This window comes from Drosophila miranda, chromosome 4, assembly GCF_003369915.1.
Source record: "Drosophila miranda strain MSH22 chromosome 4, D.miranda_PacBio2.1, whole genome shotgun sequence".
Lineage (NCBI taxonomy): Eukaryota > Metazoa > Arthropoda > Insecta > Diptera > Drosophilidae > Drosophila > Drosophila miranda.
The window spans coordinates 31,592,317-31,617,075 of NC_046677.1; the positions used below are offsets into that span (position 1 = coordinate 31,592,317).

A 24,759-nucleotide genomic window follows, 5' to 3' on the forward strand; every position below is an offset into this window, starting at 1 on the left:
AAGGGAAAAAGTGTACGTTTCAAAAATTCGATGCTGATCACGAATTAGTATTCGATGTGGCCAGGAACATGGCTCTAAGTGGCATTTATACACGGTTTCTACATTGGTGCATTAGACAAGAGGGTGAGTCCATAACGCGTCTTAAAATATACTGGAAAATACTAGAAAAAAACTATGAAAAGTATATAAATTGCGAGATGTGTGAGCTAGACGTGGTGGCAAGAAAACAAGAAAATCCGATAAAGTATACGGTCTGACCCTCAGAAATATACCAAAATATATGCGATGAAAAACCGAACTTAGCTCACTTAGGCCCCCTCTACTTAAATAGTTCAACTACTTGAGGTAAATGGCGGAAAATATTAGAGATTGTAAATTCTTCTTGTAGATTCATACCATCTTTTTTCTGAACTTAAAAAAAAAAACACGATATCTTCCACCTGAACTGCGCTACATTATTAAATTTTCATCATTTTCGGTGGACAATTGAAATAATCCCTTGGCCTGTAATAGGTTAATCGTTCTCCGTCAAGGATTGGAAAGCATATTGCTCAATTTTGATGTTTCGTACAATATTATTAGCTATATAGAACATTTAGCCATGCCCAATTAGTTTTATACGATTGATGACTCAATTTTCTACTTAACTGGCTTATTCTTAATACTTGTTTTTTTTGGATCTTGCGTAAAAAAAGGTTTTAGCGAAATAGATAAGTGGAATGTCATTTCTTACTTGTGGCTTGTCAACCGGAGTAATGGGTTTTGTATACCCTATTTTGTCAATTTAATATGAAGATACTGTTTTTCCAAGCTCCCAATTGGTTTAAAACGTAATTAATAAAGAAATTATCTCCAAATTGATATGTTTTAGACATTTTCATGCATATGGTTAGGGTCTTGTAATATGTAATATGTAATATGTATCTATGATTCTATAACTCTATAATATCAATTTCCACAGGGTATGCAAAATGTTGCTCAGTCCGCGCCATGTTGAGGAACAAAGCTGCTCGAATTCTCGGCACATGATTTCTCATATTCGTGTAGAATAGAGGGCGCCGGTGTATGTAAGAGAAAAACAGTTGCTGGCCGAAAATAATCGCCATCGTTATCTGAATTCAAGCTATCAAAAAACAAATTTCACAAACATTCACATGGTAAACAACAAAGTAAATATTTATACCACCAAAAATGATTGTAATTTGCTTTAGATTTGGTGGGTCAGGTCAGCTGCTTGCAGCTTTTCCACACAATAGCCACACGTGACTAGACTGTGGAGCACAAAATGAGATCGTTCTGAAATTGAAGACAATCGAAATCCATTCTTGGGAGATTTCGTGGTTTGTCGAAAACAATAGACGCACGTGCCTGTCTAATGCAGACGCATATCATAGGAATACCATGACAATGACAGCAAAAAATTTTTGAAGAATTTATGCATACAAAAAACTAAAAGTAATTAGTTTCACGTATATATGTACATACGTATATACGTATATAAATTCATACATACTCAAGTGTATAATTATACCATAGCGAGCTTAAGGCCTCAGTAGCTATAGCCCCACACCTTGTTAATACCTAGTTTTAACTATTTATTAGCTTTATATAATAATAATAATAATAAAATTTAGTTTCAAAATATTACTTTGAAATAATACAAAGTTGTGGTCTACTTCCTCTGTTTACTTTTCGTGCAGCAATTCCCACGCTCCTCTGCCCGAAATCTCTCTGGTTTCCTCCAAAACCTAATCTTATCAATACGCCATCCAGATCTATACAGTACCGCCTTCGGGGTTCTGTTAATAATTGTACTGTTTGCACTGTCGGCATTTGAAAGAACTCCAAAGCATCCACATAGCGACACTTGTAGCTGCGGTCGAAAGGTCAAGGTGGGCCATTGTCTGTAGGTATTTTTCTCACATTTGTGAGTAGTTTTATATTTAATCATCTTATATGTATACTACTCGTACATACAGTAGCAACTGGTTTTTTGGGCAGGCCAGGCCCCAAGAGAGTGCCCCAAAACGATCTGGCGAACCTTTCCCAATTGGAATTACCGAATTCACTTCCGTTTTGCACAAATTAGCAGGTTAAATATTGTTTATAAATAACAGAATCACGTGTTAAAGGCTTGCCTCCAGTTCCAGGTTCAGCTTCTGCCCCGCAGATCACTCGCAACCCGGCAGCTGAGACGTGTTTGCGTGCTAAAAGTTCTTACAACTTTTCACACTTTAAATGAGTTCTGACGACAATTAAAATACTTGCATTTATATTACACATTTACACTAAATGTATATACATCTAGTATATGGCTGTAGAATGCCGGCCCCCAAATTGGGGGGAATAATGAAGTTTTTAAAAATACTCGAAATTCCCTTGGATATGGCTGTGCCGCACTTTCGCCCACTATTAAAGCCAAATCATAAAGCGGCGCACACGACTCGTGGTGTTCATTACAAGCCAATTTGGCAATTAAGTTATTAAAAACACCTTGTCGATGACACATACATACGATCGCAGACCCGACTTCAGAGTGGGACTGACTCCCGCCTATAAATCGAGTATCAATGGGACTTGACTTATTGTATTTCAAGTCGAAAAAGTCACATGCTGAGCTTTATGCCTCCGATTTGCAGGAACAGAATGGTATGTCCCCAGTTGGTGTGGAGATTCCCATCTGGCCTCTTTGCCAATCTTATCTCAAGCCGAAGGCTTTGGTACAAAAGTCATTGTATTTTTTTGTTCACTCTAGCATTGTAAAGTCTCTGTCGGCTATAAAGATTAGAGCCGATATTATGGTTAGTACCATTGTAAAAGACATATTTAAGATAGCTAGCTGTGCTCGCCGCTCCTCGCCCAGTTGTTTAGTTTTTTTATTTTATGGCGGACGCAAATATGGCCGTAGTATTAAGCGGGCAACAGAAGAAAAAACCCAGAACCAACGTAACCCCATGACCCATTGGTGGTGGTCAGCCTTCGTCTCAAGCGAGAGCACTCAACGCTCAATACCCCCTCCAGCTCCAACTCCAGCTCCCACTTCACAGCAAGCCAATCCACTACACTCCATTCCACACTCCAATTTGTGGTCTCAGTTTTTGTATATCTCTCGGCTTCGATGACCCTCGAAATGTCAATTGGTATGGCAATTTCCTTGCCGCCACAATTCGTTTTTCGTTTGTGGCAACTATTTTAATTATTTAAGTATTTACTTACGTATTTTTATTAAAATTGTTCTCGCCTTAACCGGCGTCGATCAATCAGTATGATTTCGTTTGATTGATTTATTGTTGAGAGCGAAACTTGTTAGCGACTCAAACCGTTTCGATCGTTTTTGTGGCTACTACGGATTGGAATCGTAATGTATACAGGCTACAGATCTCGAAACCACTAAACTGGCGAGAAAATTACCTTGGGATAAGCCAGTGCATGAGTACATCAGGAATATGGAGAGTATCTAAGTTAGAATCATGTGTTGGCAGATAAATCATATCTTATCTGGACAGTAATCACACAATCGAGATATTTTTAGTTTACAACATGAAGATCCCTATGATAAAGATGGGTTTTGATAAAACTATTACTTCCATGTGTCAGCCAAAGAGATATTCAATTTAAATGATGAATATTCATCAGGCATATATTATGATTGATAGTAACATTCCACTACTTTCTCAGTGCTTTGACTTGTGTCCTGTTCTATTGCGACTCTTTCCTTTCCCGAGATAAAAATTCACATTTAACTGCCTGTAATATGTTGCGTTCTTTTTGATATGAGCTGCTCGTACATTGATTCAAAGGTCTTGGCTGTTTGCTTGACAAATCGAGTTTACATTTGCCAGGTCGAAGCTATTAATACTCTTTTATTTTTTGTTTGAATATATATAAGAAAAGTTGTCATATTTATATTTAGTCAAAATGGTATCCGATCAAAATCTGACCTATAGATATATTAGTTTTCCAAGGCATTTTGTGGATAAGAATCTGTCTTTTAGCCGTATCCATTCCAGTCTTTGCCTAAAATATCAAAAACTTGAGTACTGTAGGGTACGCTAGGGAATTACCGTATGAATATTTGTATCATTTTATTTTGGCGCCCCATCGCATCCCATTTAATGGACATCAAATATAAAAGACTTTCTGGCCGCTTCAATTAATTTGCTGTACGAGTATATAACGCAAAATATTTTGTATGCGAGTTAAATATTGAGTGCTATGTTTTCTGTCCGTCCGGTTACCAGTTCAAGCTGGTAACATTTTCGGTCATGGACGATGAAGCCAGTTTGAGCTAGATTTTGGATATATGTAGTAGCGTGTGCCAGGGGGGGCGGGGAATGGGACGGGACCCGAGGGAGCCTCAGACAACCGTATATTTATATTTTTGGGTTGATGTTCTGAATTTTCAGATATTTATTTGAGCAAACATTTCAATTGCAGAGTTTCGATTCGCGTAGCATGATATGGTATGGTTCGCTGACTCAATTGGAAATGACAATGCTAAAAAGTAGAAAACAATTTTGAAGATCATCTCAGAATAGTGTCGTATTGCTTGGATCGTGCTGGATGGTATCCGATCCGATGTACATTTGTTGCATGTGCGTGTGGTTAATTGTTGGGGCGAGCAATTATTGAAGTTTGTCACTTTTCAATAAGCAAAAGATGGAAAAATCCCAGTACACAAATGCCAGAATGTGTACAAGGAAAGTTCTATGGAACGGAAAGACCCCTAAATGGAGTATCTTCAGCACTTTAGTATTTTTATCGAACAATTACTGCTCGTACCAGCGTAATTATCTTGTAATCAAGTTGATCTCAAGTCTGGACAAAGTGTGCCATCGATAAGGTCGAAGATAAACCAGGAATGTAAGTCGAAATTCTTGCGTATCTGATTTACAATGTAGAAAGTACCAGATTATCTAACTATATATCAGCTGACTGATATAGAAAGATAGGTCTCGAATTGCTCATAGAGTCTCTCCACCTCTCCCCCTCTCTCCCTATCTTTATTTTAATAGAACCGGAAAGTACTACTATGTGGGGAGGAACTTTTCACAGCTCCATCGAATATTTGCAGTTTCCAGTGAACTAATTTCGGAAATGATCTGACAATGGCTAGTCATTAAGATCGCTCATTAACTCAGCCATCTCTTAAAACAAATATACATAGACAGAGATATAAATATATACCCCAGAGATACAAATACAAGTCTATATATTTATACCATGACTCGACTGCATTGAACCGCATCTGTAACTGGTAAAATCAGACAAAAAGTTTGTGTGTTGTGTGCACCAATTTATGCAGATAATTATAAAAAATTGAAACAGCATTTGACTGGATCGGAATTGAGCGAAAAATGAGATGCACAATAGAAGAGCGTCAGTGGGGGTGAGGGTGAGGGTGAGGTGGTTCGAGGTGGTTCAACCGACTAAAACGATAAGCACACTCCCTTTCTCCGTCTCTCACGCTCACGCCTCCGTCCCGTTCCGTTCCGATCCGTCTACGTCTCCGTCTCCGTCTGTTTTGCACTAAATTGCATTGCATAAAGCCCGAAACCCGCCTCTAACCGGTAAACGTTACTAACTAACTATCTAACTATCTATGTCTCTGGTCGGCAAAAACAGCAGCAACAGCAACAGCAGCAACAATACTAATTCTATTGGAGATACAACAAGTTGTCGCATATATTGGACGCACACCCTACACTCCACACTTTGGGGGATGTGCGATCGCTGTAATGCTCGCAATATTCGCTGACCAGAGAATTCTGTCAACAATTTGGATTATCTTTATACATATATTCATACATAGTATACTCATCAAAAGTCATTTAAAGTCCAAGTATATATGTTCATATGTATTTCGTGTTGTTTTTTTGAGTTCTTCAAAATAATCTACAGTATTTCTTACATATAAATATATGTATGGTAGGGAAAAACTTTTGTTTTTTTCAAATAATCAAAATAAGTAAAAGTTCTTGATATTATATGTATACAAAATTTAAGAAGAAATGTGTTTTTCTTTTTGTTGGGGATTATATTGCCATGATAGTGCGGGCATTCCAATTGATCTCAAATGTTTAAAAAAGTCTTTCAAATGTTGTATATATGTATATATGTATGTATGTACATCCCTTAAAAATGTTTACAGTCTACGCGGATTCCCATGAAGAGCAGAGTGCATTGAAATATATGTAGTTTTTTTTTTGTGGGTTTTTATGGCTGCTGTGTATAGAACGGGATATAAAACAGGCGCGTGCAAGTTCAACGACGGCAACGGTGTGTTCCGCTAAGTATTCAGCGCATAATCGATTGTTCCTATAAACTGAAATCGAAATCGAGTTTAAAATGAGCAAATAAAATAAAGTTCCTTGGGCGGCGGCACAGTTAGACTTTTGGGGTTCACGCTTTACGCATGTAGACGGCGTCTATGTCGATCGATTAAGATAGCAACAGTTTTTATGATCATACATATACGTATGTACATATATATATGTATGACAAATCAACTCCTTGATCCACGATCGTTGGTTGACGAACCGAACCCCGATGTCGCGCTAATAAAAAAAAAAAACTCCAGCAGCAGCAGCGGCAGGCAGGCAGCAGCAGCGACACCAGCGCCGATCGTCGCTTATCTGCTCACATATAAACTAAAGTCGGGGGGAATAATTTCTCATTTGTAATTTAACAGGCGGCGTGCGCGGATCGAGCAGAGAACAAAGCGCCAAAAGCGGGGATCGAAGATCGTTAACAGTTTTACAGTTGTTGCGTTTGCGTGTGTGTGTGGAAAACATTGCTAAAACCAAATTCGACTCAAGCACATAGACACACACACTCCACAGTCTACACTCCACACACAGAGAGAGAGCAGAGCGGTGCAACACTGAAATAACGGAAGAGGGGCCAAAGCCAAAGCTCAAGCCCAAGCCAAAGCCAAAGCCAGAGCGAAAGAGAATCAAAGAAGTGCGTGGAGGAGCCGGAGCCGGAGTCGGAGAGCCCCCATTGCCGTTTCGTTCTCGCTGCGTGTGGTTTTTAGTTGCGTTTTGTAATTGTTACGCATGCGCCAGAGCCAAGTGTTAAGGAAGTAGAATTTCTTCTGGAGAGAGATACGAAATTGTGTTTTGTGTGTGTGCTCGTGTGCGTGTTCGCGTGATATCCTTCACCTATATATCTGAACCGATCCTGTGTAATCGTGGCGAAGGAACTGAGCAACTTACTAACGTTGAAAAGCAATAATCCCGAGATGACACAACAGCCGCAATGGGGCATAAACCTATCACGGTGTAAGTGTCCCATGCCCAAGCCCCTGCCTTCGGGGGGATCCGCCATCAAAAGTTATTTGGCAAAAACTTTCTGTGTTATCTTCCACATCCGTAAACCCCGAGCCCAACTTTGGGAGTGTGCTTTATTGAATAATAAATACGAATCGATGGGGATGGGGTTGGGGCTGGATACGTTGAACTCCGATCGGAGCATTCTTGAAATGAAATGATTTAACAAAGTATATTTGAGTGGTTTAACCGACATTGACCGACAACAAAATAAATTCCTAAATATATGTATGTATAATACACACACATACCCATACGCTGTATACAGCGGTCCGATGTATAATGCATAAATGAAAACAATGACAGATACAGAAACAGAAACGCTTCTGCCAGCCACTTCCGATTCAGTTAGTGGATTTATTTAGTATTTCGTGTCTCGAATTTTACGCTCTTTTATTTCGGTTTTTTCGGTTTTTGTTTGTTGCCATTGTGGACTGCTTCTTTTCCTCTCATGTCCGAACTGTTGGCATTCCCGGCACGCGTTAACATAATTCACATAAAATCGTGTATATATTTTGCATTCGATTTGCATGTGAAGTGACTCGTGGAACGGGGAAGTCGGTGCGTCAGGTGTGCAGGGTGTTCCCAGTGCCCATCAATCGGGCCCGTCAATTTTCATAATCGCTATGCCATGGAACCCATTATAACGAAAAACAGTTATTTATTAACTGGGAATTAATGGGAAAACAGTTAATGGGCTCCCTGTTTCCTCTGACACCCCCTCAGTTAGTTATTCTTTTGGACAAGGTCAATGCTATTTAATAAATGCATATCCTGCGCGTTGTTCTTTTGTAAGGGATCGTTTCTTTTGTAAGAACTTGCCTACAGCAGCATTTAAAGAACGTTACACAAAGATTTTGCATACCCTTGTAGATCCATATTTTTGTAGGATCTATCTGCTGATGAGTTTTGAATGTTCACTCTCTGGAATGTCCAATAATTACAGTTTCATTCTCTCGTTTGTTAGCTTTTACTTTGGCCATACAATCAATAGCCTGTGGCTGTTGTTATTTGCCTAGAAAACAAACACAGAAAGTCGAATGTGCCTGGGAATGGGTTAAGTTTAACATCTCGAAACGGGCAAACGAAACCCCCACATGATTAAACGTGAGTTCTAAAGTATTTTGTTAGCCTAATGAGTTGTTAAGTCTATGACTTGGCCATAAATCATCGGATGCAGGGCATTGATTGGCACTCCAATGAATAATACCCGAGTGCCCAAACACCGAAAAGTCCATTCCCAAGCTAATCGCTTTGTTTCATCACTTTCCCTGCACGCACTCGTCGTCTGCCCCAATTGTTCGATGCGATGCACGCTTATCGAACATGTGGAGGAAGGGCGGGGAGGCTCGGGTAGGTGGTGAGGGCCACTTGCCTCTGAAGGGGCATATCTCGTATGCAGCAATCGCACATTACACTCGCCCCCAGCCCGCCCATTGACATAATTTTCGCAAGACCGCGGAAATGCATGCAAGCGCCCCAAGAAAATGATGTAAAAATGTGAAAATGGAATATTTGTATTTGTGCCGAGGCCGTGCTATCAATGCTATGATCTGGGACTGGACGCTATAGATTGTCTGGAACTATATAATATACATGTATGTATATATGTAATTATGAAGACAAAGAGTCGGAGAGTCAGAAATGTCAACAGACAGACAGGAGATTGTTTTATTCCTTTTCACTTTCCCATTATTACAATGATTACATGGACCTAACACATTGTTGTATATATACATATGTATATGTAAATGCATATAAATAATTACAGATATATTTCGGATGGATACAAACTTTTCCATGCTAGGAGTTTTCCCAGTATGAACTTATCTTGTGGAAAGTTTTACTCGATTACTATGCATATTCTAGAAGCTATTGGAATTTTCTTTAATACAATATTTACTCTATGCTTCAATGATGTCCTACGAGCCCCTTATTTATGATGTGCTCATTGGAGATTGTACGATTTTTCTTGCTTATAAAGTACTCAAAGTAATACCTAGCACCAGCTTTATATGCGATAAGACTGTGGGTGCTACACAATTCTGATTAGATCTTAACCAGCTTATCGTGTGAAGTGATGGGACTTGCATCGAGTGTGGTCATATATTAACGCCAATAAGCGTGATTGGTCAAGTGAAATATAGCCATACTTCTCGAAATGAACGAGAAATATGATTAGCGCCTGTATTTACATACATATAGAAAGACGGTGGCCTAATCAACTTATCACTTGGGGGAATTGTATGAAAAGGAGGTTTTTTTTTTGATTTTTTACTTTTTATTTGACACTCGTGCGACTGGTGCGCGTATAAAGTTTCTTGTCGGCTTCGTTAAGCGATATGTCAAATATTGACACATTGTTAATTTAGCCAGTTTTGGAGTTTCGCTTTTTCAACCAGCAGCACTCATGCAAAATATTTAATAACAATGTTAATTTATAAACAAAATAAGATGCTAGCCAGTGACGTCTGTCGGCGGGCTATCAAAATAAAAGAGTGGTTTCATTATAAAATCAAACAGCGCGCTTTTTGGATTTTACGTAGGTAAAATGGATGGGGAAATGCCAATAGATGATCTAATAATACTCATGAATTGGACTGCGATTATATTTGCCTTAGAACGATGCAGACCCTCTGTATCGTCAGCAATCTTGTTTGTTTGCTCTTCTGGTTAGAGCGGATCTCTTCATATATGTAGGTCAATGTTGACCCTTATTCTTAGCAAACTCTATCAATTAATTGATCAATTTAACCTTCAAAACTGATGAACTTGATCCGAATCCAAATCGCCCAATTGAGGAGGTTCCTCTGCCCCAAAATGGGAGCCTTATAAATGTACACTGAAGACCAATTAATTGGCAGTGCCCTCAGCCCGTTGTTTTATGGTCATTGTGGTACTCCGCTTGAAATACTCGAGATTGTGCCATACACACTCAAAGTATTTTATCGCAGATCTATCACACTTGGAACCTTATCAACGCATAATTCCGCTTAACAATTTGATTATGATATGGGGGTCGTATAACCCGCTCGCTCCATCGATGGTTCACTTGCTCGAAGGCGCTTGGTGATTGATAATGGCCCAAAAAACAAGTGCATAGCGCCGTTCATATAGCGCCTAATCGCGTGCCGAATGTTTTCCATGGGTCATAAACAGCACAGGAAGCACACGTATAGGGCCATAATATTCACAAAAAATTCCTTAAATTCCATTGAGTAACAATATAGTACAATAAAATAATCTATACATGATGGCAAATAAATTTCAACGAATTTAAAAGAACACTTGACTTTAGAGACGGTACAAAATACTCATATATTATTTAAATGGCTTGTATTAAATGATTTAAATGAATATATGGCTATAATATAATATGTGTTGTCAAGGCAACCACTTTTCCGACAGTCTGTATATAATTATATGACGAATGATCGTGCTTGCGAAATGTATGTTCCTTGCATTTTTTGTAATGCAACGGAAAAGATCCTCTCAGAGATCTGATTCTTAGGGGATATTTTTACGGCACACTTATTAGGATACATTTAGCAGTCCCAATGTATAATAAAAGATGAAACAATACATCTTCTACCCCTAATCATAGGTATTTCCTATGAAGAATAAGGAAGATTCTATCATATAGCCTGTGAATGCGATGATGCTATCAGAATATTTGTAGAATATTTTATCCATGTGGTCTAGAAACCAACAGTGGATAAAGTTTTTAAAGTTATAACCGTGTGAAGGAATAGATTGTAGAATATTTTAAATCAGGGGGGAATAATCAATCACTATTCTTTAGGTGCAATCTTGTGAAAGTTAGGTCGTGCGAGATAAATGATGTGATGATCACCACATACATGTGTACGTTCTGGTGTACGCTCAACTATGAAATTGATACTCGCATAACGCTGTAGGGCAATCAACTGCAATTTGAAGTTTATCAGCGCAAATTGATTTGTACCCAATTGACCAGCCCCGCCATGAAGAGCAACTCGTCAAACTATTTATTCGCACGCTAACCAAATTAAATTGTCTAAAATTGTTTAAAACAATATTCGATGATACCCTGAGATGGAAACGTTTGACGCAGACAATTAATACACAATACAAATGTTCGATTCACTCTCTCATCTGTCCATTTGGACGCATCTTTTCTGTGTTGCAGATTTTATAATACCGCAACGTGTGATATTGGCCATCATGGGGTTTCTGGCGATCCTCAACGCCTACACAATGCGTGTGTGCCTCTCCCAGGCCATCACAGTGCTGGTCATGAAGAAGAACGTCACGGATGAGGATAGTGATGTGGCCATCTGCGAGCCGGATGAGCTGGATGATGGCACCAGCGTAAGTGTCATCACTTGCCGTAAAAGAAACCCATTTTAATCCTAATATCCCTGCAGAGTGGCGGCGAATACGATTGGTCCGAGGAGCTGCAGGGCCTGATCTTGTCCTCCTTCTACATTGGTTACATTGTCACGCACATTCCTGGGGGTCTGCTGGCCGAGAAGTTTGGTGGCAAATGGACCCTGGGCTTGGGAATCCTCTCCACAGCCGCGTTCACTATGCTCACACCTTTAGCTATTCAGCAGGGAGGCTCCGACTGGCTAATCGTTTCCCGTGTGCTAATGGGTCTGGGGGAGGGCACAACCTTCCCCGCCCTCAGTGTGCTCCTCGCTGCTTGGGTTCCCGCAAACGAACGTGGAAAATTGGGTGCTTTGGTCTTGGGTGGCGGACAGGTGGGAACTATCATGGGTAATATGTTATCGGGCGTCTTCCTGGATGCATACGATTGGCCATTTGTGTTCTACTTCTTTGGCGGCCTAGGTGTCGTTTGGTTCGTCATCTTTGTAAGTATCACTCACCTCATCCTCTACTCCTCTGTCGGGCGCTAACAATTTCCCTTACTTTTCCACAGGTTTTCCTCTGCTACAGCGATCCCGCCAGCCATCCTTTCATCAAGCCCAGCGAAAAGGAGTATCTTGCGAAGGAGATCGGGACAATTGGCCGAAACGAGAGCCTGCCCCCCACGCCCTGGAAGGCCATCCTTACTAATTTGCCCATGTTTGCCCTGGTCTCTGCCCAGATTGGCCACGATTGGGGCTTCTACATCATGGTGACGGATCTGCCCAAGTACATGGCCGATGTGCTGCAGTTCTCAATCAAGGCCAACGGCCTGTACTCCTCCCTGCCGTATGTGATGATGTGGATTGTGTCCGTGGGCAGCGGCTTCGTCGCCGATTGGATGATCCGCAAGGGCATCATGAGCACGACAAATACCCGGAAGGTGATGACGGGTCTGGCCGCCTTTGGTCCTGCCATCTTCATGGTAGCCGCCTCGTACGCCGGCTGTGATCGCGTCCTGGTTGTGATCCTTTTCACCATTTGCATGGGCCTGATGGGCGCCTACTACGCAGGTATGAAGCTCAGTCCCTTGGACATGAGTCCAAACTATGCTGGCACCCTGATGGCCATTACAAACGGCATTGGAGCGATCACGGGCGTGATAACGCCGTATCTGGTGGGAGTAATGACACCAAATGTGAGTGCAATAGCTCGTTTTTAGTCACGGATATCCCATCTAAACTGATTTTCCTTTTGATTTAGGCCTCGCTGCTCGAATGGCGCACTGTGTTCTGGGTGGCCTTTGGCGTGCTGTGTATCACCGCAGTTGTCTACTGCCTGTGGGCCTCGGGAGAGGTACAGCCGTTCAACAATGCACCCATTCAGCCCCGATCCATGGACTTTGAGGCCGAGGAGCGCAAGACCACAGCCTTCAAAGAACCCGAGTACAACGACAGCAGTACAGGAGTACAGAAGCGAATGGAGCGAAGCTCCTAAATCGGCATCGCCTTCAGAATGTGCCATATTGTACTCTAGTTCAAAATGCTGTCCCGTTCACGAGTCGAGGTTCAATTTATATACAATGTAGATATACGTATACGCCCTTACTGCTGTTCAGATAGCTAGTTTTATAGTATTTCCGATCTGGCCGAGATACCCGGCCCAGAGGGCACAGGGCCACCAACTAATTAACTTTAAGCAAAGAATTTACTTACACTCACCAAAAAAAGAAAGAAGAAAAAGAACGCGCATGACAGTGCGTACTTCTATGTGTACAATATTCCCGTTGTAGGTAGGATAATCCCTAATTAATACTGTCCTGTCCCCCGCTCATGTCCCCGTACATGCAACGTACTCTCTTAATTATTATTTAGTATTTAATCGAAACCTGAAGCAGCAGCTGAACCCGATTTCAACGTTTAAGATTAGATAGAGCAAGTGTATACCGAGTTCGTATTTCCGTACCGTGCTGTAAAACACCTTCCCTGAGTTTTAAATTGTTGATCAATGTGTAACGCCAAAACGTGTTTTTAACAAACTCCGTTAAGACATAACTGTTTTTATGATGTTAGCAAAATAAAGTGCATAAAGAAAAAAGGAGCAATGAAATCGAGAGACCTGGCCCAACAGTGACACACCTCCCTGAAAGACCTTTTTGGCCAGGTGTTTAACTTGACTTTGAGTTTATCTTTCGGTCCCCACGCTTTCTTTACGGGAAACTGTAGAAGGTAACTGTAAGGAAAACGGTAGAAAACTTAAAGGATTACCATTAAGCATCTGGCTTTCTTCTTTTCTTGCTGCGGAACACCTCTAAAGAAGAAGATGGGATGCTGGGAGGGTTGTAGGTCTGCAATAAGCCGAGACTTTGGGTTTCAATAATCCCTCGATTATTGTTTGGGGCAGTTTTGCACTGCAGTTTACGGCTGATTTTTAAACGAAAATTAGTTTTGACCGGTGTCACATTAAGCGGACAAAGTTTGTACACTTATGTTTTATGGGTTACGGGGTTAAGTATGTTGTAATTTGTCCATCTGTTCACTATTTTTGAACAAGGATTAAGCTGAGATTTTCGAAATTACAAAGATACCATTATGTTGATCAATCAATTGCCCAGTTTTTTGTCAAATATTTCAGTTGATTCAAACAAAAATATTTTTCTTTGTGCATTTTACATATGTGATTTACAAATGTTCTCCATTCAGCATATGCTACGCGTTCTGTTTAGCTGTGAGTATTCTGAAGGATAATCCACCTCGAGGTATCGTTTTTGATATGTTTCCATCATCAAGGAAGATTTGAGGGTGCAGCAGCGTGTGGTCCTTTGCTGCTTCAGCCTCCTGGCCATCATCAATGCGTACACGATGAGACTGTGCCTGGACCTTTCCCTAAATCGCATTGTCTTGGAAGGTTGTGCGCATTCTCCGCATGCAGTTGCAAAGGTCAAACCACACAATTGGTTAACAGAACTGGGCGCCCGATTGAATCAGACTGAAAACCTAATAAGAGCCAGACTCCGGGCTGGCAGGGAACATTTTTACCACCCACCGGAGTACCGCCCACCGGAGTACCGCCCATCGGAGTGGAAAGGGCGTTTTGCAGCAATCAAGCAGCCGGTAAAAGTGCCATCTATTGAGCCGGTTCCCGTATCATCTCGCCAGCGCATTAGCTGCTCCGAGATGTGGTCGCGACAGACCCAAACCCTGGTCACGGCAGCCTTCTATGCCGGCTACATGCTCACCCACGTCCCAGGCGGTCGTCTGTCGGAGTGTTGTGGCGGCAAATGGATCCTTGGAACAGCCATCATGTCCTCGGCCATTCTAACGCTCCTGACGCCGGTTGCAGTGCGTCATGGTGGTCCGTATGCCCTGATGGCCATCCGCCTCGGCATCGGACTTTGCGAAGGCCCCACCTTTCCGGCGGTGTCTGCCATGTTGGCCCAGTGGGTCCCAGAGGGAGAACGCGGCCTGCTGGCCAGCGGTGTTCTGAGTGGTGGAGAGATTGGCATCACCCTAGTGCAGCTCCTCAGTGGGCTGGTAATGGCGGAAGAGGATTGGCCGGTGGCCTTCTACGTGGTCGGTGGTGGCGCCGTTGCCTGGTTCCTGGGATTCGTGAGTTACGTGTACGACAGTTCGAGCAGTGGATCTCTAACTTTTTCTTGTTTTTCCATAGACCCTGATCTGCTATAGCAAACCCGACAACTGTCCGTACATTCAGAGCGAAGAGCGGGAGTACATTAGGAGCCATGTCAGTGCCACACTGCTGGTAACATCCAGCTCCGCGGGAGAGGACCGTGATGAGCTCCAACCACCGTCGAATGCGCCCTGGAAGAGAATGCTGATGAGTACCCCGCTGTGGGCGCTGATTTCCGCCTCCATGCAGCACGATTGGAGTGAGCAGCAGTTCGCCCAGGAGCTGCAGAAGGTGCTGGAGGATCTCAGATCTAAGGGCAGCACTCTGTGGGATGAGCTGGAGGCCAGTATAAAGGTGACGGCTCCCCATGTCGGCAATTGGCTGGTCTCTCTAACCACGGGCACCCTGAGCGACTTTCTCATAGCCGAGCGAATCCTCAGTCGCACGGAGACGCGTCGACTCATGTCCTGGCTGGTGTTTTTCTGCGGCTCCATGTACATGGTCTCCTTGAAATCGGCTGGCGCACGTATCTGGAGAGTCCTGGCCGTGGGTGCCTACTACGCGGGCATCAAGCTGCTGCCTCTGGATATGAGTCCCAATTACGCTGGCACTCTGATGGGTATCTCAAATGGTATGGGTGCGTTGCCTGGCCTACTGCTGCCCTACCTCCGGGAGTTCGAGGCGGACCATGCCATTGTTGGGAGCGTGCGGTCCGCCCTCTTGCTAATCTGTTCCGCATATATATCCGCCGAAGTGCAGTCCTACAACCAACCGGCAGGCTAAGGGAGTGGGTCTAAAATAACGGCGATACAGCTTGTACTTATTTTAATCTTACGCTTAAGCATAGGCTATGTGTTTGTTTGTTTAGTGGATTCCTTAGGCAACAAAGATTTTACATACAAATGAATCTAAACGCTTCAACGGCGAGATATCGTCATCGTCGTTAAATTTTATGCTAGAACTAAGGGTGCACAAAAAAGCTTTCGTTTTTATATATATAAATAACAGGATAAACTTAACTACAAATAATTGGGTCTGCTTCCCGGTGGTGGTGGTGGTTTCCGGCATGCCAAATGCTAAATGCACATCTCTGCCGATGAATACGCTCCTCTACATGCCCGTGCCGCACATTTGACTCATGGCCGAGATGGCGTTCATGTCAATGCCCAGGTTCTTGGTGACATTGATTTGAGCCATGGCCGCATTGCGCAGCGAGTAGGCATGAACGACCTCTTCAAAGCTTTTGGAATAGCGAATGGCCTGCTCGAAGAGATCAACAGCTCGCTTCAGGTTCGCCCGCTGCACTTCGACGGTTCCCAGAGTCTCGTAAGCCTGCTCACATCTGGGATCCAGCTCAATGGCCTTGTTGAGCGTATCAACAGCCGACTCAACGTCGCCACGCCACTGCAGAGTCATGACGGCCTGGTGGACAAACAGTGCCGCATTTGTGGGCGCCAATTTCATGGCCTTATCATAGTATTGCTGTGCCTGGTGGAAATTCTGCTGGTCGGCCATCACCTGGGCCAACATGCTGTAGCACTCTACACACGTGGGGAACTGATCGATTGCCTGCTCCAATTGGCGGACGACACTCTCCAGACCTTGCTGGTTGTTGGTCATGAGCGCCAGACGGTACTCGGTATAGCATTTCTGGACGTAAGCGATCGCATGGTTGGGGGCCAAGCGTACTGCCTTTTCGAACTGCTCCAGGGCAGGCTTAGTGTTGTCCAATAGGAGCAGGATCTGGGCACGCTGATGGTATACATCGGGACTGTCGGGCTTCAGCTTCTCTGCTGCATCGAAATCGGCCAGTGCTTCGTCGCGCTTATTCACCTGCATGTAGAGGGAAGCACGCTTCATATAGGCATAGGCGCGGATTGTGTCATCCGCATCGACTGGAAAGAGAATCCTGTTATGGATAGAGACCACATTTAAAACAGAAATTCTTACCATTGCCTATTATGGCATCAAAGTCTAGTTTGCTCTCTGTGTAGGTGCCACAAAGAAGATGGACTGTGCCGCGCAATAGCAGGGCCTCCACCTTATACTGGGACTCGGATTCAGAGGATTCGATTTCCTCTGTGCAGGCAGGTATAATGTATTCAAACTTCTCTTCTCGGAAAGCGCTATGGGCACGCAGGAAGCCGCGCGCCGGTGTGTCCGCCTCAGTCGATGGCGGAAGGTTAATAGTCTGCAGGGGATCTGCGACAAATGATTGCAAATATGTCCTTATAAAGGAAGTGGAGGGCACTACAGGAACCCGGTTGAGCATATGCATTTCAGCATCCGTGCGTCCCGTCTCCTTGAGCACGCGATCCGCATACATTATGCTCTGGTTGTTCTGGAACATTTCCAATATACAGGTGGCAGTGACATCGTTCAAGCACTCCAGCATGTCTTTTGTTGCCTCGTGGGCCCGAGCACGACGGAAGTAGGCCTTTGCATAGCGATGATTGTATGCCAAGGAGCTGGTGCAGTCTTCCTTCACTTTACTCCACTTTTGTAGCTTCTCATAGGAGGCGGCGCGGTTCTGGTAAAAGACTGCCATGTCGGTACCGTTCTCCGGGGGGCACTTGTCAATGGCCTTGTCGTAGAAGGTAATTGCCTCGTCGTATTTGCCATTGCGATAGCAATTGTTGCCCTCGTTCTTGTAGCTATTGGCCTCCTTAACGGGAGACAATTTCTCCCCCAGCTCGGCAGATTTCTGCTTTAGCTCCAGTTCCTTGTCCGGCGCTGTTCCGTCAATGGATGTCGCTTGCTTGTCGATTTTCCCCTTGGACCGCTTCTTTTCCTCACCCTTAGACTCGCCACCGGGCTCGCACATCCTTCTGACCACATAAGTTCCCAGGCCGATGGCCAGGGGTGTGCCGATAATGAACGCAATCTGCCATTTACTCAACTTTACTGAGTGAAAGTTATAGGCCATTCTGATGCTATAGAGTGTGTCTACTGTTGGGCTGCAAATAAATAATACAAAAAATTGTGTAATAGTCCGTTTGCTTATCAATGAGCGCGGGTCGGGCTGAGCTCCGCTAAATTCCGGGGCGCACCGTGCACGTCTCCCTAACCCTCAACCCCATTGATTTTTTCACACACTCATTTACGCCACTCAACGCCACGGCACAGTACTTACTCATTCACGAACTTTAGACTAAAGTCAATTTAGCAAATAAGAGTTGTTATTTGTCCTATTTTCCTTTTAGGATTGTGGATTATACGTTGAAATTGTATTTCAGGGCCTGCTGTGAAATGGAAAACAGACTTATCAGTAAGATATGCTTAACCCCCTTAAACCCCCTTCTTTTCAAACAGGTGAACAACGTGAGTTAAGCCTCGGAAAATAACACCAATAATAATTCTTTTTGTAAATCCATCCTATCCTTCCTCCTGAATTAAAAAAAACCCCACAAAATCTTTCACCTAGACTTTACTCTATTACTTCAAGATTTATTACAATGGTCTACAATGGGTTAATCGTTCTTCGATTTTGATATTTGCGCCGACGGTACATGTGCGCTGGCAGCTGTTGCGTGCCACTCACACTGTAACGTAAATTTGGCAAAAAAAAATGCCGTTTCATTTACATTTACATGTATAATATTCAACAGCCCTATGAGCGTATTTTCTCTTCAGAGTCATCAGTGGTCCCATCTGTGGCAGGTGCGGGACTCTCTGGCTGGCCTTCGTCACTAGTGAAGACCTTGTAAAGGTTTTCGGGTTTGACCAGACCGTGGGAGTCTGCATAACGCAGGAGATCACAAACGATGGGCGATTCCACGACCAGGATATACTGGCATGTCTTTGGCTCCAGCAAGTACATAGACACTGCTGTTCCACTAGTGGCCACGGGGGTGCACGTCAACTTGACATCCACCTCCCGCGGCTGTTTGGTGCGATCACAATGTGTTCCCTTCACATAATGGTGCCAAATGGATGAGGAGAAGCCGGTGCGCCGGGCTCCCTTATCGGGATTGGCGATGGCCCACTGGCGGTGTGACTCCTCTGAGAAGTAGCCAAGAAACAGCTCAATTTCACTATTCTTATCCTTGTGGAATTGTCGCACATGCTTGCCATAGCAGAACTCGTACCTCCACCAGCCGTTGCCCTGCAAAAAAGATAACATTGCGTAAATTGATTTCACCGAAATGCTTTCAGGCGAGAATTCTCACCCCAGTTAGACAGTTGGCGCCAGATATGAACTCTCTGATGGGCGTAAGCTCATCGATGGGGGTTGGTTGTGTTCCAAGAGTAGCCCCTGCTTTGGCGAGCAATAGCTGTTGGTATTCTTTCTCGGAGTCCACGCCACCTTTGTTCATCAGCTCCATTATGATTTTGTCCACATCTCCGCTATGCTTGAAGGTTACTACCTCCCCTTCCTTTGGCCACGCCTTAGAAACGGGCTTATTTTCGGTGCCCTTTGAGAGAATCAGATCGGACTCATTTTCAGACCATTCACTTAGCTCTGAGCGCAGCATGCTCAGTGGCTTATGCGGCTCCGTTTCCGAATTGAAACACTTGATGGTGGTCTCCATGGTCTCCTCCGCATGGAAGGCAGGAATGAAACACAATGCAGAAGTGAGTATAATGGCCTCATAGTTGCACGAGGAAGTCTCTTTGAAGGAGTAAATATCGTCCTTGCCATGGAGGTAGCACACATAACGAACCAATGTGGTGCGAGTACCTTCGATAATGTCACACATGGTTCCATCGCTAAACTCCATTTCAAAATACGGATAGCGAGTGTTGTCAATCTTGATAGTCTTGTACTTGTGCTTTCCCCCATCCTTCTGTTCCGACTCCCACGCCCTTGACAGCAGCTCCGACTTCTCCTCGCTCCATTTGCCCAGATAGTACTCCTGAAACTTGACGGACTTGCCCTCGCGCTCTTCGTGATACTGGCGCACATGATGGCCATGGCAAATCTCGTAGGACCAATAAGCTTCGATGCGGTACGAACAGGTTTGGCCAGAGAAAGTCGGTTTCAGAAAACTGATTGGAGCTGCAGGAAACGTACATTTGGAGAAATCCGATTTGTCAAATTAATATCTGCTTACACAACTCCGGCTTGTCGGACTTCTCTTCCTCCTTCGGTTTCTCCAGGGCGGGTATAAGACACTCGTATTTCTCTTTGTCGGTCGTAATGAAAGATGTCAGTTCGTTGCCCAAGTCCTTATAAACATACAAAAAATATTAGCTATATACTTGGGTTTTATATGTATTATCCATAGACTTACTGGTGAAACACCAATTAAATCTGGCACGGCCCAGTTAATTCTGTACAAGATTGAATCGTCAAAATCTTTGGCTTCGTGGCACGCCGCAACAGACAGCAGGCCCAGCAGCAGTGCTATTTTTATTGCATTTACTTGAACGTCATTCATGTTAACAGTTTAAAGGTTGCCTACTTTGAGTATTTTCATGTCAAATGCAAGTGCAAAATATAAATAAATACGTGTTGTTTTCTTCAAAAAATGTTGAACAGCTGTTTGATAAAGCCTCAGGTCTGTGAATGTTTGATCAGAAAGAAGAAGACGTCACAAATGGTTACGTGGCACTGTGAATTAAAAAATAATCCATTGTAGCCGCCATAAGTTAAAAACGGTTATGTTCATTATTTTTTTTTTATTTTCATAAACAAATATGGTGGGTACCCTAACTCGTTTCCTCTGCCGTCGCTGTTTCCGTGCTCCCCCAGCCTGGTTCTTTCGTCTCCCCATGATCCAGTGGCATCTTTTCAATGGCGTCCAAAATGAATTTTACGGAATGCGCTGTGCGTGGTAGCCACTCCATGATGCGGGATGTGGTTGATACCGGTGGCGGCGCATCGGCATCATCAACGAAATCAGCATCACCGCCAGATAGCGAGCGCACACCACCCAGGTAATCTGTATAATCGTAGTCGCTGGTCAAGGGATTTACTTTGGAATAGTAAATGGCAGCGAATGTCGAATAGATAATCAAAAGAGCTGTGCCCACCTAATGGTTAGAGGATTTAGTAAGTAGCGGGTAGGACTCAGCTGAGGAGATGTCAACTAACCTGAAAGGCAGCCCAGAATTTGTAGGAGCCCTCCGTAATGACGAAATCGTAGTAACCATTGAGGGGATCACCCTTGATGTAACGACCCTCACCCACATCCGTGTCAGCCCTGTCCTCTTCCGCCGCTTCACGTCTCTGGCGGAGGCCGCGAACGGAGCTCACATCAGCCTTCTCCCCCTTCTGAGGCTCTGGCTGGGCTGATGAGGTTGATGATGTCGCTTCTTTCTCCTGCTTCTCCTCCTCCTCAGAGCTATCCGCAGCCGGAGTCGTACTCGAAGTGGATGTCGGCCTTTTCGTTGTGGTGCTCTTCTTGTTTTGATTCTTTTTGTCTCCTTCGATACGCGGTGGCTTCTTGGAATTAATCCTCAGTTTTTGTTGCTGCTGCTGACGCAGGCGATCCTTTTCGGCCTGTTTTTCCGCCTGCTCCTTCCGGAATTTCTCGGTGCTCTTTTGATGACGCTCAGTCATGGAATTCCAGGCGCTCATTAAGGCCTGGTAGAGATCCCAGAGTTGCTTTAGACTCTTGAGAACTGTTACCAAAGTAGATTCCTCCTGAACGGGAACAATGGCGGTATGTTGTGTAGGTTGTGGTTGGGTTTGGGCCTGCTTGGCCAGCGGTGTCTCCGCCTGTGGACGACGTTGGAAACCCATGGGATAGTCGTACACCTCATCGTAGGCAGGGTAAGGCGCTCTGTAAATGATAAAAGTTCGGGTTGGCTCTAGCTTTAAAAAATAAATTGTATTATTACCGATTTGGAGGAGCTTGGAGCTTCCTGTTGTTTCCATCAGTCGTAGGACGTGATGCCACGGGCGATGCTTTCCAGGGCGCGTAAAAGCCATCGTAGGGACGAGGCTGAGCCGCTCTGCCCTCAGAGGAGCCATCCCCATTTCCATAGAAATTCTCCTCCGACTGCTGTGGCTCCTCCTGCTGATATGGATAATGTCCTGGCCCGTAATCATCGGCAGCATCATAATACGGATCCTGTTCATTAGAATCTTCTCTGCTCTCGGGTGGACCAAATGAATCTTGACGCTGTGCCACAATGGGATCCATGTTCTCTGCATTCACCACCACCGCCCGCTGCTCCTCATAGAAGTCCTTACTCTGCCTGGTTGTTTCCAATGGCTGGTTGGGAACACTCGAATTACTGGCCTCCCTCGCTATGCGCTCCACAGTGGCAGTTTCTTCTTTCGTGTCGTTTCGAGTTGCCGTTTGAAAATGGCTCCACATACGATTCAGTATTAACACGTCAGCATCACCAGACTGTGCCCGTTCAGCCTCGATCAAAGCCACCACCGTGAGGGTCGACACGAAGAGCAGCAGGGTGAGCAGAAGGAGCCATATGGACGAGAGACGCCGCTGTGGCTGCTTCTGTGACATATCTTCGTAGGCTGACATTGTCCGTATTCTATTGTATTCTTCCTGAACTAAGGTTTTTATTTTTCCGGAATCCTTAATTTTGGATTTCGAGGCGCGGCACGGCCAGTCAGCTTGCGGTTCAGTCGTCAACTAAACGAAGAATCTCCAGCGATGCTCCAGAAAAGCCTTGTACCATCGATGGCCAGTGCGATGGTGTTAATACAACGGAAATGTATCCACATTTACTATCTAGAACATCTTCGCTGGGCCCCATCTTCATCTCGTTGAAAGGTGCTAATCCGTGTGCCGCGTGCATCATCGTTATTGGGCCAGTGCTCCAGTTTCCGTTTAACGGTTCATTCGCCATCGAGTGCCACACCAATTAACATGTCCCCAACATCCAGTATGTCTTTGGTCCATCTCCATTCATTTTGATGCATAATTCCCGACATTGTTGTTGACCAGAAATTCGTTTTTTTTCGCGGTGAAAGTGTGCAATACCCGTAGGATTCTATGGGACACAGAATATGGGAGTAGTAGATCTTGGCCTCTCGCCCAACGACGCGTCGTGGTGCATTGTCTGACGTGTGGCACGCGCACACGCACGATTTGTGGAGTTTACATATTGACATATACATATATACTTATACATTTATGTACATATAGAGTATACATATATGTACATAAATATAATTACAAGGCGAGCGTGTGTCTTTCATTAAGGCAAAGATACATGTCTACAATCAAGATGTCTTTGGCTACCACAAAAGTGGCTGGTCCGAGTGTGAGGAATGCGGGAGGTATTGATTTCGGCTTGGAAGACCTGATACAGGCATTCTAGCTTTTAAGTGAGTATAGTATCCCCCGAAATCTAGTATTTTCTAGAAGCTGCTTCCAGACAGGCCTCTGGGATCTGGAATCTGGCATTGATTGTCTTTGATTTGAACTCTTTGGGGGATCTGAAACCCATCGAATACAATGAGATTTATTTTATTGATAAAAGGTTTCATAATATAACAAATTATTATCTAGAAATCTTTCTATACTTGAAAATGTTGTGTGTGTGAAGAAAACAACAAAGCTTTTACTGTAGTGTTTGCCATTTCAATTCTAATGTTTTCTTCTAGATTGTACTGAATTTCTAATGCGTCATTTCATTACCCCCAAAATAGTTTATATACAATAATTCTCCAGATATCGCAGTGGTTCTCCTCTAAAAAAAGCTCTATCACTTTTTGTATTTATTGTTTGTTTGAAGCCTACAACGTGGTGATGGCAGCGTGATCTTGGTTTCTCTTTCTCACGAGCGCCTAGGTTACGATATGTGACCTGACCCGAAGTACATCCGTTAGAAAATGGGACAAATACACTTATGGTCTTTTTCAACAAATAAAAAGAGTAAACTGAGTACAAACATTTATTAAAAAACACTATACATACATATGTACATATGTATGACCATATATTTACATATATATTGTCATGTCGTGGTCACGCAAGCATCTCTTTTTCAAACTAAAACTTACTGTCAGAGAAAAAGCAATTTCGGGAAATAATGCGTGAATAATACGGTGTTGTTTGAAACAAAGCGATGCATCATGAAATTCAAGTAGCTGAAGTATATTGCTTGGTAGTATCTCATGATGATTAATATTAATATTCAGCACATCATATGTACATATACATACGTATGTAGAGAAACCACCTGATATGCCGCCTGTTTTATTGTTTACCAAATACCGAATATAAACAGAAACAACGCAATAAAAAGCCGGCAAATTGTGCAAAGAGAGCGAGAGAATTCCATTAGAGTGGACCTGTCTCGAAAAGTGGCTTTGGGATACACAGGTTTATGAACAAAAAATACAAAAAACCTATATCCTTTATTTATAAGAATTTTAGTAAATAAAGACATTATAAAATTTCATACATTCATATTTTGTTGCTTTCTCACTACCGTATGTAAGCTTCAGGCGGAAGAATTACATACATACGCGTGTAAGCATGAACTTTAATGGAAGGTCACGGGAATATTTCCGTTTTGAAAGCAATTT

The 24,759-nt window shown here is 43.5% G+C and overlaps 5 protein-coding genes and 1 long non-coding RNA gene across 6 annotated transcripts; 3 read left to right on the forward strand and 3 right to left on the reverse strand.

The window, feature by feature from the left end:
- The first annotated feature begins 4 nt into the window (after positions 1 to 4).
- Positions 5 to 1,617, forward strand: LOC117188854. Its single transcript, XR_004472918.1, has 3 exons — positions 5 to 123; positions 962 to 1,157; positions 1,212 to 1,617. It is a non-coding gene; the product is annotated as an uncharacterized LOC117188854 (long non-coding RNA).
- A 5,055-nt stretch (positions 1,618 to 6,672) lies between these two features.
- Positions 6,673 to 13,778, forward strand: LOC108163385 (putative inorganic phosphate cotransporter). The gene is made up of 5 exons (XM_017298639.2): positions 6,673 to 7,283; positions 11,500 to 11,681; positions 11,738 to 12,184; positions 12,253 to 12,876; positions 12,942 to 13,778. The coding sequence occupies exons 1-5, from the start codon at positions 7,244 to 7,246 to the stop codon at positions 13,173 to 13,175; spliced, it is 1,527 nt and encodes a 508-aa protein (XP_017154128.1). The 5' UTR covers positions 6,673 to 7,243; the 3' UTR covers positions 13,176 to 13,778.
- Positions 13,779 to 14,295: 517 nt separating this feature from the next.
- Positions 14,296 to 16,109, forward strand: LOC108163384 (putative inorganic phosphate cotransporter). The gene is made up of 3 exons (XM_017298638.2): positions 14,296 to 14,405; positions 14,472 to 15,286; positions 15,348 to 16,109. Exons 1-3 carry the CDS (start codon positions 14,366 to 14,368, stop codon positions 16,089 to 16,091), a joined length of 1,599 nt encoding a protein of 532 aa, XP_017154127.1. The 5' UTR covers positions 14,296 to 14,365; the 3' UTR covers positions 16,092 to 16,109.
- A 43-nt stretch (positions 16,110 to 16,152) lies between these two features.
- On the reverse strand, positions 16,153 to 18,575 carry LOC108163383 (mitochondrial import receptor subunit TOM70). Its single transcript, XM_017298637.2, has 3 exons — positions 18,442 to 18,575; positions 17,259 to 18,265; positions 16,153 to 17,203 (listed from the first exon to the last, which is right to left on the reverse strand). Exons 2-3 carry the CDS (start codon positions 18,232 to 18,234, stop codon positions 16,419 to 16,421), a joined length of 1,761 nt encoding a protein of 586 aa, XP_017154126.1. The 5' UTR covers positions 18,235 to 18,265; positions 18,442 to 18,575; the 3' UTR covers positions 16,153 to 16,418.
- A 144-nt stretch (positions 18,576 to 18,719) lies between these two features.
- Positions 18,720 to 20,813, reverse strand: LOC108163750 (endoplasmic reticulum lectin 1). The gene is made up of 4 exons (XM_017299218.2): positions 20,543 to 20,813; positions 20,363 to 20,477; positions 19,478 to 20,307; positions 18,720 to 19,413 (listed from the first exon to the last, which is right to left on the reverse strand). The coding sequence occupies exons 1-4, from the start codon at positions 20,687 to 20,689 to the stop codon at positions 18,919 to 18,921; spliced, it is 1,587 nt and encodes a 528-aa protein (XP_017154707.1). The 5' UTR covers positions 20,690 to 20,813; the 3' UTR covers positions 18,720 to 18,918.
- A 118-nt stretch (positions 20,814 to 20,931) lies between these two features.
- On the reverse strand, positions 20,932 to 23,327 carry LOC108164328 (nucleolar and coiled-body phosphoprotein 1). The gene is made up of 3 exons (XM_017299983.2): positions 22,095 to 23,327; positions 21,346 to 22,036; positions 20,932 to 21,284 (listed from the first exon to the last, which is right to left on the reverse strand). Exons 1-3 carry the CDS (start codon positions 22,742 to 22,744, stop codon positions 20,961 to 20,963), a joined length of 1,665 nt encoding a protein of 554 aa, XP_017155472.1. The 5' UTR covers positions 22,745 to 23,327; the 3' UTR covers positions 20,932 to 20,960.
- Positions 23,328 to 24,759: the final 1,432 nt, after the last annotated feature.

Excerpts from the sequence above, each read along its gene's own strand:
- LOC108163385 (XM_017298639.2), top strand. The coding sequence starts at position 7,244 with ATGACACAACAGCCGCAATGGGGCATAAACCTATCACGGT. Across the intron at positions 11,682-11,737 it reads AGCTGGATGATGGCACCAGC|AGTGGCGGCGAATACGATTG; the intron begins GTAAGTGTCATC and ends ATATCCCTGCAG. Across the intron at positions 12,185-12,252 it reads TCGTTTGGTTCGTCATCTTT|GTTTTCCTCTGCTACAGCGA; the intron begins GTAAGTATCACT and ends ACTTTTCCACAG.
- LOC108163384 (XM_017298638.2), top strand. The coding sequence starts at position 14,366 with ATGTTCTCCATTCAGCATATGCTACGCGTTCTGTTTAGCT. Across the intron at positions 14,406-14,471 it reads GCTACGCGTTCTGTTTAGCT|ATTTGAGGGTGCAGCAGCGT; the intron begins GTGAGTATTCTG and ends TCATCAAGGAAG. Across the intron at positions 15,287-15,347 it reads TTGCCTGGTTCCTGGGATTC|ACCCTGATCTGCTATAGCAA; the intron begins GTGAGTTACGTG and ends GTTTTTCCATAG.
- LOC108163383 (XM_017298637.2), bottom strand. The coding sequence starts at position 18,234 with ATGGCCTATAACTTTCACTCAGTAAAGTTGAGTAAATGGCAGATTGCG. Across the intron at positions 17,204-17,258 it reads TGATGCCATAATAGGCAATG|TCGATGCGGATGACACAATC; the intron begins GTAAGAATTTCT and ends TTCTCTTTCCAG.
- LOC108163750 (XM_017299218.2), bottom strand. The coding sequence starts at position 20,689 with ATGAATGACGTTCAAGTAAATGCAATAAAAATAGCACTGCTGCTGGGC. Across the intron at positions 20,478-20,542 it reads ATTTAATTGGTGTTTCACCA|GACTTGGGCAACGAACTGAC; the intron begins GTAAGTCTATGG and ends TATGTTTATAAG. Across the intron at positions 20,308-20,362 it reads GTCCGACAAGCCGGAGTTGT|CTCCAATCAGTTTTCTGAAA; the intron begins GTAAGCAGATAT and ends CGTTTCCTGCAG.
- LOC108164328 (XM_017299983.2), bottom strand. The coding sequence starts at position 22,744 with ATGTCAGCCTACGAAGATATGTCACAGAAGCAGCCACAGCGGCGTCTC. Across the intron at positions 22,037-22,094 it reads CTCCAAGCTCCTCCAAATCG|AGCGCCTTACCCTGCCTACG; the intron begins GTAATAATACAA and ends TATCATTTACAG. Across the intron at positions 21,285-21,345 it reads AATTCTGGGCTGCCTTTCAG|GTGGGCACAGCTCTTTTGAT; the intron begins GTTAGTTGACAT and ends TCTAACCATTAG.